Source organism: Anser brachyrhynchus (assembly GCF_964034855.1).
Source record: "Anser brachyrhynchus genome assembly, chromosome: 25".
Lineage (NCBI taxonomy): Eukaryota > Metazoa > Chordata > Aves > Anseriformes > Anatidae > Anser > Anser brachyrhynchus.
The window spans coordinates 6,369,096-6,384,110 of NC_137718.1; the positions used below are offsets into that span (position 1 = coordinate 6,369,096).

General features: G+C 44.6%; 1 protein-coding gene and 1 long non-coding RNA gene across 8 annotated transcripts in view; one reads left to right on the forward strand and one right to left on the reverse strand.

The window, feature by feature from the left end:
• ARHGAP32 (Rho GTPase activating protein 32) overlaps positions 1-15,015 on the forward strand; it is a 262,127-nt gene that overhangs the window by 25,290 nt on the left and 221,822 nt on the right. For 4 of the 7 annotated variants that reach the window (XM_080567501.1, XM_080567509.1, XM_080567507.1 and 1 more), the window contains exon 2: positions 6,781-6,895. The exons of the other annotated variants lie outside the window; for them this stretch is intronic. In XM_080567501.1, the coding sequence (XP_080423627.1) occupies positions 6,870-6,895 (26 nt within the window). In that variant the 5' untranslated portion in view covers positions 6,781-6,869. The remainder of the gene's footprint in view (positions 1-6,780; positions 6,896-15,015) is intronic. 7 annotated transcript variants of the gene reach the window in all.
• LOC308182610 lies at positions 7,204-14,636 on the reverse strand. The gene is made up of 2 exons (XR_013941935.1): positions 10,686-14,636; positions 7,204-10,651 (listed from the first exon to the last, which is right to left on the reverse strand). It is a non-coding gene; the product is annotated as an uncharacterized lncRNA (long non-coding RNA).

The window sequence follows — 15,015 nt, forward strand, 5'->3', positions numbered from 1 at the left end:
CAAGTTGGGATACGTACGTTCGGATGTCAGCTTGCAATTAAAGCTCTGAAATTACCTCACAGGACTGGAAGAACTTTGTTTTTGTATTAAGTGATGTCTATAAATGGCTTTACATGATCGTATGGATAACATATAATAATCTTATTAGTATTTTATTTTTGAGTCTCTGTCAGTGTCACTCTCTACACTGTTATCAGTCGTGTTTTGAAAACAGTGTATGTGCAGTTAGGTGCTGGTGTCCTGCAGGCCAGGGGCTGGGCACTCCTGCGCTGGGTGCACCTGATGCTAGAGCAGCTGCAGCGACGTGTTTGACAGCTGTCCAGCTTCGGATGGAGAAATCATTGCTGTGGGTTGTGGGCCAAATTGCCAGAGTTTTAGGAAGTCAGAAGTGTGGTGTGAAAGAGAAGAAAAATGGTTAGGCTGGGGAGGGAAAGTAATTTGGTAAGCTGCTCCCTTTTTCCTCAGGAGTGCTCTCTCCCCCTGCACCATGGCCTTCCACTTCGGTTGTACTGGTCCCAGTGATTGACACCCTGCAGGCTGTGCCTTTGTGTGCAAGCCGTCCCTGCCATTCTTCATTAGATAATACTTTCAGCTAACGCTGTGCTATCTGTGTGCTGCCTGTATAAGAAGCTCGAGAAAACCTACTTAATTGTAAAATAGATTATAATTGTTTGAATGGTGCTTAGCTGGGTGATGCAGCTCCAAATTTTAAGGTGATTTAACAGCAACAAATATCTATGTTGGTTAAGCTGCAGAAGACACGTGTACCTAATCTCTTCTTTCCAAAGTCTTTTTGTTGTATTTGTTTTTAAATTGCTTCTTTCCTTGTGCTTGAGATTCTGACTTTCATCTACGTTTTATCTTGCTCTTCTGCAAAGTACGAAATTTGTAAAACTTTGCAGTTATGACCTTAGCAGGGATTGGAACGTGTTTCCTTCTCTCATAGAAAGGCGCTCCCTAATGAAGTCCCAATCCATTGCTCTCCGTTGACTCAGACTTCTGGAAGTAACCACCTTGTATGCGTAGCTGGAAAATAAATAGAACAAGTAGTGTAAGAAATCTGTGGGGACCAAGGTGGAAAGGTCATCACCAGCGTGGCTTGTTTCCCCCCTGATGTTTAAATTGTAAGATCCTGAACATGCTGTTAAACTTCAGTTAAACAGTACTAATAAAGAGTAACAGCCCTAGATACTTTTGTATGCAAGATGGGTATTCCTTTCATGAAGGCCATCTGTTTTTAAACACAGAAATGACTAAAAGTGCTGTGTGCCTCAAAAACTTAATCTACAAAATATGCCAACAAGACACAGTCTCCAAAAAGGATACTTCTGTCAATGAAAACTTGAGGCTGGGAGTCAGTTATAGGTTATAGTCCTGAACATACTGTTGAATGGCTATATGGTTTTGGGCAGCCTTTTTGTGAGTTGATACCTTGACCTGTAAAAAAGGATGGAGTAATGGGGGATTGGCCAGAAAAAAAAATCAAAACCAGGAAGGCAGCGAAAGGAATTATAAGGTTCATTTGTGTAATGTCGAAAGATCCTTAGATAGAAATATGATGCTTAGATTTTGAAAACTAAGCATTTCAGAATGACTTTCTCACGTCGCTTTGAGGCCTGCCTGTAATTTGTTGGGTTGAAGATAACATACTTAACTGGAAGTTAAAGCTGCCACTCTTTGCTGATGCTAAGTACATTGGTAAAAACATGTCATCAATGGCATGCAAGGTCTCTGCACTCTGATGTTTTGCTGCGTCTTTAATTCTAATGAAGCTTCCATGTATTTCCTTACCTTTGTGCCATTATCTGTTGTTTTGGGACGTAGTGTAATTATGCAGTAAGAGATATGTAGATTGCATTGAGAATAATCAGCATTTATTGTACCATGTTTCAAGAAATATTACGTATTCAGGACATTGATGCAATTTGTTCCCAGTTTCATGGCAGCTGCGACTGTTTGCAGGAGGTACTCTGTAGAGTCAGGCTGCAAGCATGCTGGCACATTTCATAAAGATACGGGTATTAATTGAGCCTGTTTTTTATCTACAATCCAAGTTAACTGTTTTCTTGTGTAATTTTTTTCTTTATTGCTTCCCAGTGGTTAAGTCCCATCTTTCTTTCCACTAAAGAGAAACACAGTAGGAATGGGATGCAGTATGACTAAAAGGTAGTAAGGGGTGGGGAATGACATGGAGTTTAGCTGACTGTGGTGCTCTTTCCTTTTCCTCAATTTATATTGAATAACAGCAGAGTAGGTGGGACACCTGAAGGAAACAAGCAAACATGCTCCCAAATCATAGCGTTGTGAATTAGTACCTCCCAGTCACTGCATTCACATGCCTCATCAGTCCAAAAAGCAGAGCTAGGTTATTATTTAATGTAAACTAAATGCGTGTGAAGGTGTGCTCCTCCTCCCAGTCTGTAAAGGTAATTGAACCAGTGAATTTCACAGGTTGGTCCTATTAAGTTATTCCTTCTTTGTGGATTTTTGGTGGAGCTAAACCAGTTGAAGATTTAGTTCTTTGTGATTCTGGAAAATGGTGTCACGATAGTGTAGGACTACATAGCAGTCTTAGAAGAACCACAAACCACACACAATGAATACATTTATATAAAACATTGTTAAATGTTCTGCTCTGATTTTTATAGCGTTGGTGAATTTATAAGTTGTTTAATATGTCATGAGTTGCAAAAATGACTGAATTGAAGGCTGCACAAGATATTTCTACTGAGTAGAAGTTTTGTCTTAAGTGGCTGGTATGGCTGGAAAGTACAATGAATTCTGATTTCAGCTTTGGACTCCAAGTGTTGGAAAATCCTGCAGATGCTTTGGAGCAGTTTGTGAGATCCCAGATCTTCTGGGCATAGGAGGTTAAGGCACATTGACCAGAACTCTTGACAATTCTGCAGTTTGCTCATTATGACTGTGGCAGAGTGAAGAGAATTTTCTAGCCGAGTTTGCTGCGGTTAAAATACACATCCATCTCTGCAAAGCACTGCGAGAGATCAAATATGATTGTGAAGCGGTAAGGGCTACTGGGCCCGTCTGTTCGGTAAGAGCAAGGGGGTGGGAGGAGTGAATAAAAAAAGCGGTTTTTAGCCTCAGAAAGTCGTATGTCCGCCTGTCAGGGCCTTGAGGCACCGCTGAGCCCCGAGCAGCCCACCTGGGGCCCAGGAAGCGCGGCGCTTAGCCCTGGTCTTGCTTGAGCCGTGTGGGGCCGCGCCGTCTGCTCCTCACCACAGCCACCCTGGGCCCCCAAGCCCCGGCTCCCCTTGGCCCTCGCTGCCCTGCTGGTCCCGGCCCCGCAAGTGGCCCTCCGCAGGTGGCCCTCTGCCGTTTTGTGACCCGGGCTCTGGGCTGGCCCTGGCCGCCATCTTAGGGGCCGTGCCCCTCACCTCGCAGGGCCCTCCCGTGCGGCCTTGCTGCTCTCACGCAGCGCCAAACGCCTGACCTAGGATATAATTTATTTTAGTGGGTCGTCTTTCAGAAGCGATACGCAAGCTTATTTTGCTCGAGTAGTTTGTAATGGATTTTAACATTTCAGCAGCTGAATTGGGCTTGTGTTTATGACCAACTTATCAGAAGCGGTGACCTTTAACTTTCAAAAGGCCTTATTTAAAAGTCTGTCTGTAGTTAGCCTGCTCTCCCTTTTTCTTAACTTGTGTTACCTCTGAGTGCTTGGGATTGGGTTCAGCCACTGATTGGTTCTAATAGTTCTGTTGGCAGAAGTGGAAATCTTTCTGGAGAGCGCCACTCCAGCAGTGTTTGTGTTAAGCCTCTCGCTTCCCCCGCCCCCCCGCAGCTTTAATTCCAAATCAGCATCCTCTCCAAATCTGCTACTGCATTTTGTTAATCCTAAGAAGCTGAGCGTGTTTTTTTTTTTTTTCTCCTCCAGAGGAATCTTAATTATTTTTGGTAGCACATATGTGGAAAAAATGAAGTAAAAATCTCTCTTCCTCTAGTGTGAACGTGAAGTCATCGCTATTGTCAACTCTCAGTGGGTTACTTGCATATAAATAAATTAAAGGAGGGGGGAGTAATCTTTTGTTAACGGTGCATTCTGTTACTTGTGGCTGCTATGGTAACAGAAGAGGGAGAGACATGCTTGCATGGTAAAGCTTAATGGCAAAGCAGCAGAATGTAGTGATGAATTTAGCAGGAGGAAGAAGGGAAGAGAGCACAAATCCTTTAGCAATGCTGCGAAATGAGTCACCAATTAAGCCACAGATGGGGGAGGACTTCCACATTTATTTACAAATGATTTAAACCGTGTTTTGTTGATTATATTTAGAGCAGGAAGAAGGACAGTCTGGAACTTAGGGGAGCAGTAAATTAGATGGTATTGTTGTTGTGACTGTTTAAGTGGAGTCCTGAATGACTTTTGTGACTATGGACCTTGCCAAGAAAAGTCAGTGGGCATTTCCCCTGCCACTTTTTTTTAAGATTTACGTCTGTCGAGGTGAATTTTCCTATTCTATCCTGTTAGGCTGAAAGGGAAGGTTTTTAACCCTCTCTTTCTTAAGAGGATAAATGGTGACTGTTTTGACTTTCCTTTTTCTTCTACGCTTCATTAGTATAAAGCGTCTCTTGCACACTTCAAAGCTTTGCCAGAATAGCAGGCCAAGTCATATATCTGGATTGAGTTATGAAGGGAGGATTTTATGGGAAAGACTGCAGAATGTCATCTTGTGCCATGCCTGTCTTTAGGTAATACTTTGAACTTGATAAACGTGATGAACCTGATTCTGTGCGTAGTTGGTTAGTAGAGCTTTTAAACTCCAAAGCTTCTGTGGAGTGGTGTTTTTTCTTTTTCCCCACGTGTATTCTGGCACGATTACTACCATGCCGAAGTACAGAGAGTGATTTCTTTGAGCTCTTGGGGAAAGTACTTGTCATCTCAAGTTTTTCTTGGTGAAACATCAAGAGAGAATTATAATTACTGCTTCAGTGGGAGGCTTTGCGTTAAGCAGACAGTTCCGGAGCACGGAATCTTTTCTGCAGAAACTTCACCTGAAGCGTTAGCTTCGTGGATGTCATGCAATGGAAATGGTTCTGAAAGTTAGTAAGCAGGTTATTGACTGTCAGTAAACACTGCTAGACCATATGAATCTTACAGCTGTGAAGTTTTAATGGTGCAGGGCTTTCAGAAGTGCTTGGGGGATGGAGTAGAACATGACAGGGAAGGCAAAGGGAGGGGAGTTGCAAAAACAAGTGAAATGTGGGATGAGTTTGGAGTGGAGGACGTTGAGAAGGCTGTCAGAGGAAGAGTTAGAGAAGGGACAATAGGATATTATTTTATTTTAGAGGAGAGATGAGAACACAGGAGGAAGACCTTTCGCTAGCAAAGTTAGAGGTGGATGAAGGATCTTGTGTGAAGAGCAGTTTGTCCAGACTAAAGGACAAAGAAGCAAATTGGCATTCATCAGCTGCACTGTTAAGAGGGGAAATCATTGATACTGTGAGTGGTGCTTCCCTCTTTAAAATTGGAGTGCTAGAGGAAGAAATGAACAAGATACGTAAGCAGAAAAATGCCTTGTTTACTGCAGATACCAGCTGTGCAGAGGAAAGTGCCTTTGTGTACCCTGAAAGGGTATCCTACTATGACATGCTTTTGGAGGTGGCATCAGCACTTTCAAAAGCTTGCATCTATATTGTCTGTGTTCAGAGATTGGTTTCTTTAATTAAGAAGACGGAACAACATGACGTGACTATGTCGAAGCTTGGTATGGGCTTGCTTTTCTGGTTTGTTTTGGTATTGCACTTCCTGCCTGTAATCAAAAGCACGACATCTAGGCCTGCTTCATGAGGGTAGCAATGGATGGTGACTGGAACAGGGTGGGAGAATAATGAACTGCGATGGGAGAAAAAAAAACAACACAATTTTTATGTATTCTGCAAAACTGTCATAAATGTTAAATTTGGGCCTTCGGTACGTTCTGTGAACTTGTTAAAATTAATACTGTGTCACTGGCACGCAGGCAGTATGTCCTTGCCATCCTCAGGAGTTTGTGAAAGACGTGAACTCTTACGGAGTGAGAGGCTCTGTGGGACCTTGTCTATCCCCCGTGGTTATCACACCCTCTGGGGAGAGAGGGAGCGGTTGTGTCGATTTCCATTTCAGGACAGGCCTTGCAAGGGAAATACTCTTGGGTCCTTTACAGCCCAGTTCTGGTTGAGAGAATAGCCTTATTTTGCAGGCTTCTGGTTTGAGAGGTGCCCTGAAGGCTGAAAGGCGTCATTGTAAGGTTAGTCCTGCCTGAGCTGAGGAAGGCAAGCCAGCATCTTGTCTGCAGCATCCTTGTTAGTCTTGGAAATAAACTTTTGTCATTGTTTATAGGAAAGTCCTATTAAATGATGCTTTTCAAGCAGCGAGTGATTAATAGTAACACTTTAGAATATTGCAACTGTTCTGCTGTTTCCTTTCTCAATTTCACTAGTACGAAGTATATTTCATCCCTAGACACTTTTTTATTTTCTGCTCCATAAACCAGCATAATGCTGAATAGTTGATTTGAGCAAGAAGCACCTTGTTAAAGGTGATGGTAAAATGAAGGTAAAGTCAGGGTAATTTCCTTGCCTCTGACAAAGTGCTCCCTGTTGTTCCTGAGGTGGTTATACAATTTCTACTAAGGTTGGCTTTATTCCCTGAGAATTGTAAAGGAAATTTTTTTCTGAAGAGTTGAGATTTTTGCCTCCAAAATAATTTAAACTGAACCACATTTCAGGTAAGGTTTTAAAAATAAAATCTTTTGTCTGTCTACTTGTCATCTTTTGTTACAGATGGTGACTGCTCTGCTTTTGCATGCAGTGGAAGTGGGATGCCCGAATTGTTGCTATTCTCTTGGGCCACAGTCACATGCTAGTTTTGGATGCCAGGCAAAGGAGTGGAAGCCAGGTATTGAGAGAGCTCATGCGTTACAGAAAGATTGCACTTGTAGCATGCAGTGTTACTTCTAGCACGTGTAGATGTTTAATTCTGTGAACCCGGTGTTTTGTGGTGTCTGAGCTGCTAACAGAGCTGTGAGATCAAGGAGTTGACTCTGTTCTGGACACGGAAGGGCAAAAGCATAGAGGAGTTAAAACTGCAAGCATTGAAATTTGCTGGGAGATGCTCAGGAAAGTCTTTCCTGTGTCAAACAGAAAGCAAACGAAAAAAATGAGTCTAGCACCTGGAACAGAACAGGGCTGCTCCACTTGCAGGCTGTGCTGTGCTGAAGTTACTCTCATTTTCTAGCAAGAATCCCTTTGTTGTCATTATAATGCCGGTAATGAGTTGAAACAGAAAATGTTCGCTTCCCACTTTGTGGTGATTCCCACAGAACTTCCGCAGTTCTCAGTAACTATTGCAAGCAGAGCATGCTGTCTCTTTTAATCTGCCTCTGTTGATGGGAAGTTCAGTTTTGGACACATAATACAGCACTTCAGGATTTGGGGCTTTGGCTGTTTTGTTCATTACTGGAATGAAGGGACAGTGCATCAGGAGCTGTCCCGACGGATCCCGATTCTTTTGTTTTGAAGTTTATTAATTTTGACTTCCAAGTCTTGTGACTAAGAGATCTCCAGTTACCTTAGCTCTGCTAGTATTCGGATCTGTCCCGGTACTGCGATTTGTTTGATTGTTGCATGGCCAGGCTCTCGGGCTTGTGCTTCCAGAGGGCTTTACCACTTCAGCAGCTCCCTGCTGGGGGCTGGCAGGGAGCATAGGCAAGGTGAGGTCTGATCACAGCCGAGCAGCTGGCGGTGGGAAGGACCGGGCGTGAAGGAGGCAGAGGAATTGCCCCTCCGAGGCCAGGAGGGGGGCGGCTGTGCTGCCGAGAGGCAGGCTTCTTGCCCCAGTGCTGGGACAGAGATGCAGCTTGTGAAGCACAACGAGGCAGCGCGTAACGGAGGTGGAGGAGGACCGACTGCCCCCCGCTTCTTTGGGAGCTGGCGGCCGCCCCGCGTGTTTCTGGAGCGCTGCGTGGGGCTCGGGCAGATGGCTGCTGTGTCCTGACAGCTCCGGGGAGGTTTGACAAGATCAGCGCTAAGTAACAGTCTAGATCTTTCCAAACCGTCTGAAATGGGGGTGGACAACTCAGTGCCTTTAATAGCTATTTGCTTCCTACAGAAGGGGAACAACTATTTTTGGCTCCTTGTTGTCATTGACCTCTAATACTACAGGAGATAAACTATAGGAAAAAAAAAGAGCACCATAGCATAAATGGTGCTCACTAAGTACAAAGAGCTCCCTTTTACCTGGCAGTTGCCTAACATACAGGTATAGAAGCACACCTGGAAAGCCTTAAAAATAAAAAAAAATTGGGCAAGACGAAACACGGCAAAACCGATTTTGCCTGAACATGTTTCAAATTCCCTCCTGAAGAGAATGTGTGTATATGTTGCTCTCAAGAAACTCTTAAGTGTTCCTGCATCCTTCACCGCTTTCAATCAGCCTGTGTTTCCAGCTGGGCTTTGTAGCTCTCAGGAATATTTTATGTTGCCAGTAAGAATGCCTTATTTTTATTTTGTGTGTTTTCAGAGTCTGCAGGTAGTAAACTCAGGCTGTAATATTGAGGTGTACATGATATGTAGGGGACAAGGCTTCTGTATTTATTTATTTTTCTCAGCAAACCATGTGATTGTTTATCAGATGTATTCACGTGGTTGGCGTGGGATTACAGTTGTGATGCCCTCGAGATTTGACGTTACTCTCAGCATAAAGCTAAAGTCTTCTATGGAGCTGTTAACTACCTCAGTGCCATCAAATAGGAAGATATAGAGGACGAAATTTGTCTTTATTTCCGTCCATAAGTTTAGAACATGTCTTTGGGGGGAAAAAAAGAAAATACAAAAATCAAATATCTGGAAAAAAAAAAAACAACAAACAAAAAACCCTTGCAAATCCTGAAAGGCATTGCACCAGCTGACCAATTACTTCTAACTTTTGCTAGTCGTAAGACACGAAGCTATGAGATTGTTTTTGTGTTAACTGCTTTGCTTTGTTCTTCTAATATAATTTTAGCTGTGAGAAAACATTGCTGAAACTCTAAAATACCACATATCAAATTATATGAAGTATTGATCTTCAAGTCCAGCAGGGATACGAAGTCGTTGGGATGGTTAGGCGTTTCTGGCAGCGCACACACCCATGGAGATCTGGTGCTTTCTCAGTTACCGGGCCCCAAGAGGTGTCTGTCCCTCGTATCCTTGGCTCTGATAGGAGACAGATTCTAGCCGGAATAGTTCTGAAGTTTTGAAGTTTAACAAAAAGGCCAGACCTGCTGGTGCTGACTGTTGCTTTCTTACAAGCATGGCTTTCCTGGGGAGCACTCGGGGGTGTTCAGGAAGCACTCGGGAGATTGTAGCAGGGCTCCAGAATGAGGTAGCGAGCTTTTGCTTTTTCCTTTTCTTTCCTTTTTTTTTTTTTTGGTACAGGAAGGGGGAGGAGGAGGACCTAACTTTGTTTTCAAAAGGCAATTTCATTACTTAATGCAAATTTTATGCATCTCTTGGATAAAACACGTTCACCAGTTTCTTATCTTTGGCCCTCATCGGAGGTAGATGTTTCTTTGCTACAAAACTGGGGCAGTAATGCAAAAAGAGACTCTGCAGTGGAGCCCTTTGCAACACAAGAGAAGTGTCTTGTCCAGACAGAAGAGCAGAAGATCTTTTCAGGTCAAGATATTAACTCGTAATAATAATTTGCAGGGTGTGGTGGTGATGGAAATGAAGTGTGGAGATTGGTGAGAGATGCAGCTAACGCTGATCTGCACAGTCCCGATGAGGCAACTGCTGGTTCCTTTGTAATTAGCAGAAATGATAGTGCAACTGCCTCAAAACAATTACTCTGCAAATAAACAGTCTGTGCCATCTAAGAGGTGTTTATTGTCATAATGGAAATTAATTTCAAAAGCTTCAGGCAAAGCGAAAGTAGCGCTGCTGTGCAGCACATACCACCGCGAGGTGTTCCTCCTCCAGTTGCTCTCACGGAAATGAGTGGCGTGCTTTTCCTCCACCAGGTCGGTGACACGCGAACAGGTAATTTTGATCCATTAGCCTTTGTGCTGTTGTGCTTTGTTCAGTGGCAGGTTAAAAATACCCCAAAGGAGACAGAAATATTTTATAATTACTGAGCTGTGTGCTGTAGGGTGACATGGACGGTGCGGGCACTGCTGTGTGTGGACAGTAAGGATGTTGATGGATAACATGGGAAGCCAGGTCTGCAAAACAAACAGTATAGAAGCGTTGTTGTTGTTGTTTTTAAATATTCATTTATTCTGCAGGAATTTCTGGTATCAGTTGACCTTCCGATGGTTGAAACTAGTCTGTAATTGGGCAAACGCTTGTCCTGGCAGCAGGGAGTCTCGTGCTTCTTGGTGTTGTCCTTGCCGTTATGCTGGTGTGAGAGTTTTACAGCTGTGGACAAAAGCAGATTGAGGCGAACTGCCTGATCTGGGTGAGAAAAAACTAACTGGCTAGCCAAATGGTACTCTTTGGACTTACCTGAGTTCACGCAGTTCCTGTTCCCCTCTTCCAGCCGTTTTTGCATCTGGCTGTCTGCTCCCGGTTAAGCCAGCACGACTATTTCTGGAAATTTTCAGTGAACTGGTTCAGTGGGCGGTAAAAATAACCACTGCGGGGAAGGGGAGGGTGGGAGGCCTTACATTTCAACCTGGTTTATTCCATGGGAGGCCTTACATTTCAACCTGGTTTATTCCATTGCCCTGGTTATCTGTCTTGCTAAGATAAGAAAGTGCCCCTCTAAGGACACTTCTATAGAGCAGGGATATGGTGAGTGGCTGACCGACGGGGATAAACGCGTTTAGAAGGCCGGTACTCCCGTGCAGTATGGTGACATGGGCTGGGATGCAAACTGCTGGACTTCGCTTTCGTTTCTCTCGTTCTTGGCGGTTTACACGTGCTGTTCGCCTGCCGCCACGCTGCACTCCTGGCACGCCTGTTTCTTCTGCTGCTGCCCTGCAGTTTGAGACACGGTTACGGAAAACTTCCCCAGGCTGCACAATGAGCCTGAAGGCTGGAGATTAAAGGGAGCATCCCTGCTCCCGTGCAAGATCAGCATCACTTTTATACAGAATGTAAATCCTCCAAGATCTGCTTTGGGGAGTGAAGAAGTCAGAGTTCTCCTTTGAGTGAGATTCATCGTAAGCGATCGTGGGCTTGAGTTAATGTTACTGAGGTGAACAAACTCCTTATAAAACTGCTGTGGTGCATGGCGGTCTGTAAGCCCTTTAATACCAGATGAAATTCTCTCTGAGAAGACAGCTTTCTGTCTCCTCAGGGGTCTGGCTTGATAGATCACATCTGGGGAATGAATTGTCATACCGACACTTGCTGCAGATGGCCCTAACCATCGCTTGTGTCTTGTCGTTGTGCATTAAGCTTATCCTAGTCCTTGTAAAATCAAGGGAGAAGCAGCCAGCATACCGCAACAGGCGTGATGCTTTATTAAAATACTTTCATCAGAGTGTCTGGGAGTCGCTCCGTTCTCTTCCTGCGATGCCGAGGATTTTCACTTTGGAAACAGCTTAAACTGGAGCAAAAATTGGCGGTGGGGTCAGGATGTACGTGGCCCTGCAGTGTATCCGTGCGGAGAGAAGCAAACTTAAAAACCCCAAACCAACCAACCAACCAACACCCCAAAGCCCTTTCCTCTGTGCTAGCTGCTGTTAGAAGACGTGAACCTTCAGGGTGGAAGCCGACAGAAGTTTTGCTGCGCTTTGCTTCTGAGGGGGGCGCTCAGGAAGTTCACGGGTGTCCTGCTGCACAAACAGCGCCCGGGGTGGGCTGCCTGCTTCCTCACTGTGCTTCCAGCGGGTTTTGAATTTTGCATTAGCATTCCTTGAGGAGTTTTCTTTAAACGCCATCTTCCCTAGCCTCTCTTTGCCCCCCCACCCCGATTATTTGTTTATTTTTGAATGAATACCTTGGTATGCGAGAGCACCGAGGCATCAATATTGTCATAGTAACTGGAACTGCAGCGCTGGCTCCCCGCCAGCCCGGTGAATCATGGCGTGAATGTGGGTGGCTGGAGATGAAATAAGATCTGATTCTTGGGTGAATCAATGAAGTAGTATTTGTGTGCTTGTTTTTTTTCTTTTTCTTTTTTTTTTTTTCCTCCCTTCTTTTTCCTAGGAGATATTTTGTACATCTTATTTCCCTCTGGATCCTTTTTTACTTCTGCTGTTTCATAGGTAGGAAGGATGTTCTCAAACTCCGTGCTCTACATCTGAGCAATAAATACAGTTCTGTATGGTAAACACTTCTGTTGATTTTTGGCTTGTGTTTTTCTTTTAAGTTTTATTTTAGCTTAGCTTTAAATTCAGAAAAATGAAACCTGCAAGCTAGAATTCTGAAAAACAGCAATTTGATTTAATTACGGACGAGTTTGAGAACAGGTTTGTATACTCTATGTGTGAATGTGGTCTCTGTGGAGGACAGTAGAATGTGCTAATTGCAGATCAGGGTTTTCTAAACACAGCTTTAATTTCTATAAATGTTGTTTGTGCCCACACTGAGTCCTACATTTTGTTTATATTTATATATTGATGGAAAGTAATTGCTGAGCACGCATGCGCGCACACAAATGTGGATGTGAACGGCAAGACAACATGCTGGGCACGCATACTTTCAGCTACTGCCGTTGCTGTGAATGAGAGCCTCGTCTTCAGGAAGGGCCACAAGAAAGCTCCTCCTCTTTAGGTGGCGACTTCTTTCAGTGTGTTTATATGATACACTTCAAGAAATCCCTTCGTTTGTATAGCAGTGTAGTTTGAATGTGTACTGAGAGCCAAAATTACGCCAAAGACCTGCATTCAGGGGTCTGAAAAATAAAAGCAATTTATGACTGAATACATTGTATGTTCATCAGGAAGAGAATCTTTGGCTTATGTGCTTTGTTTTATTTAGGAGTTGTTGCCACTGTGATTAAAAAATTAAGTTGCTCTGTTTTCTGACTTCGATGGGTTTAGAGGAGGGGATGGGTGTAAGGTACATGCACGTAAGCTCCGGGGAAAACCTTGTGTATCAAAACTTCTCACTGCTGTCTTAGGGTGCTTTATCAATTGATAATGAATTGCTCCTGTCAGTAACTTCAGACTACACTAAACTATTCTAACAGATTATACAAGTTTGAGTACCATAAAATATTAATTAAATTTCTCTTCTTTTGAAGTCTTCTGTGCCTGCAGGTAATACACAGGATGACCTTTTCCTCCATTTCTTCCTACTCTCTTGCTTTTGCCAACGCCTTTGTGTTTTAGGAGATCAGTTTTTCCTTGAACCATTTCTGTTTTCGTGAGCTGTGCCAGTCTCTGGATATCTCCTTTCATCAGACCCCCAAAGCCCATTTTCTTGCTGGAGCTATTGTGATTTGCCTTCTGTCAGGAGTGGCACAAATGCATCTACGGTGAGCTCTTGGAGCGGTTCTTCCACTGCGCATTGTCAGTCCAACGGCTTTGATGTCTGGCATTTTGGGTTAGCTGCGGCTGAGATCATTTATCCCCTGGAAGGCTGTAAGAGGTTTTTTAGTGCTGCTGTAAGTTCCACACCCATGGTGTAATACCACTCTTGGGAGATCACAGCGCTTCTGCCCCTTCTCCAGCTGCGTGGAAATGGGAACGTTGACATCACAAGTTCAGCTGGGCGAGGGTTGAGCGTGGGCATTTCTTCTGCCCGGCTGTGTGGCAGCACTGCGAGCGTGCGGAGAAACAAGGAGCTGGCTGCGTGCTGCAGCACGCATGTGCTGCCGGGAGGACTCGCTGGGGCCAAATAGTGGGTTTCTTTCCTGTCTCAGAATTGGTTTCGACCCCCCCCTCCCTTTATTTTAATAAAAGCAAAAGAACAAATTTGTGCCTCAACACAAATGTTTCATTATATTCTGAGGCTCAGGTGTTTCCAGCGTGTACAACTGAGAGAGATTAGGTGTGGGGGAGAGCTGAAAAGGAAACCTCTGTGGCCCCTGTGTGCTTTAAAAAGCATCTCTCTGTATTTCTAAGGTGCCCTAAAATGCTTTTTCTCTGAGACGGTCTGTGTGTTTTTTTCCCCACCTGCTATTACATTGCTGTTGTGTTTTTTTTCTTGGGGCGGGGGGGGGGGGGGGAGGTTGTTTTGTGTTCCTTCACAAAATAATGTGCTGGTGCTGGAGTTCAAATCCAGTATGGATATGATTTGATGAGGATTTAATGAGGATTAATGCTGGCTGCCGAGTTCTTCTGTCTGACGCTCCGGGTGCTTTCCCCAGCTTGCCCTGCCGGCAGGGGCTGTCACCGCCTCCAGCCACGACGGAATTGCTCTCGCACAGCACCCTTCTGAGCTCGCGGGGCGCACTTAGAGCGTAGGAGGCGATTGTGCCCCACCGACAGCTAAAAATCATCCCGTGTCTTTTCTTTGCACCCATGCAGGGCTTGGAGGTTTGGTCCTCTTGTATGGATCTGCTGCTGGCCCTAAAATGGGCTGGTCCCGGTGTAACGCTGGTGGGAAAAGGCCTGAGTGGTCTCGGTGGTGAATTGCAAAGGGATGACGGGCTGAGGGGGGTAACTGTGGTTGTGGACCATGGCACGAAGAAAATAAGCTGCTTCATGCAATGTGCGGGTCTGTATTTTCCTGTTATTTTAGTTCTCCCTTAAAGATTTATTTTTTTTCTTAGACCATCTAAATGCAGCTCAAAGCACACTCATCACAGTTCTTTCTAGCCCGCTAAAGGAGACCAGAAGAATCTCTAAGATCCTACAGGAGCAGAATGAGGACTGATGTTGGAACTGCCTGCTCTTGCTCTTCAGCAGGGGAGGAAGCTGGGCTGCGGAAGCTGGCGTGAAAAATATCTGCTCGAGTACGGCGAGGTCCCTCTGCCCCCTGCTCTTCCTGAGCTGTGTGCCGTGTTCATCTGCCTGCTGTGTTTTATGAATAGCGTGGATTTTTTATCATCATCCCACCTGTCGGTGGATGCGAGGGAGGAGAATGAAGAAACGCTTCCTCAGAGGCATCTGTTGCTGCTGCGTGGCTCGCTTCCGTGCCTGC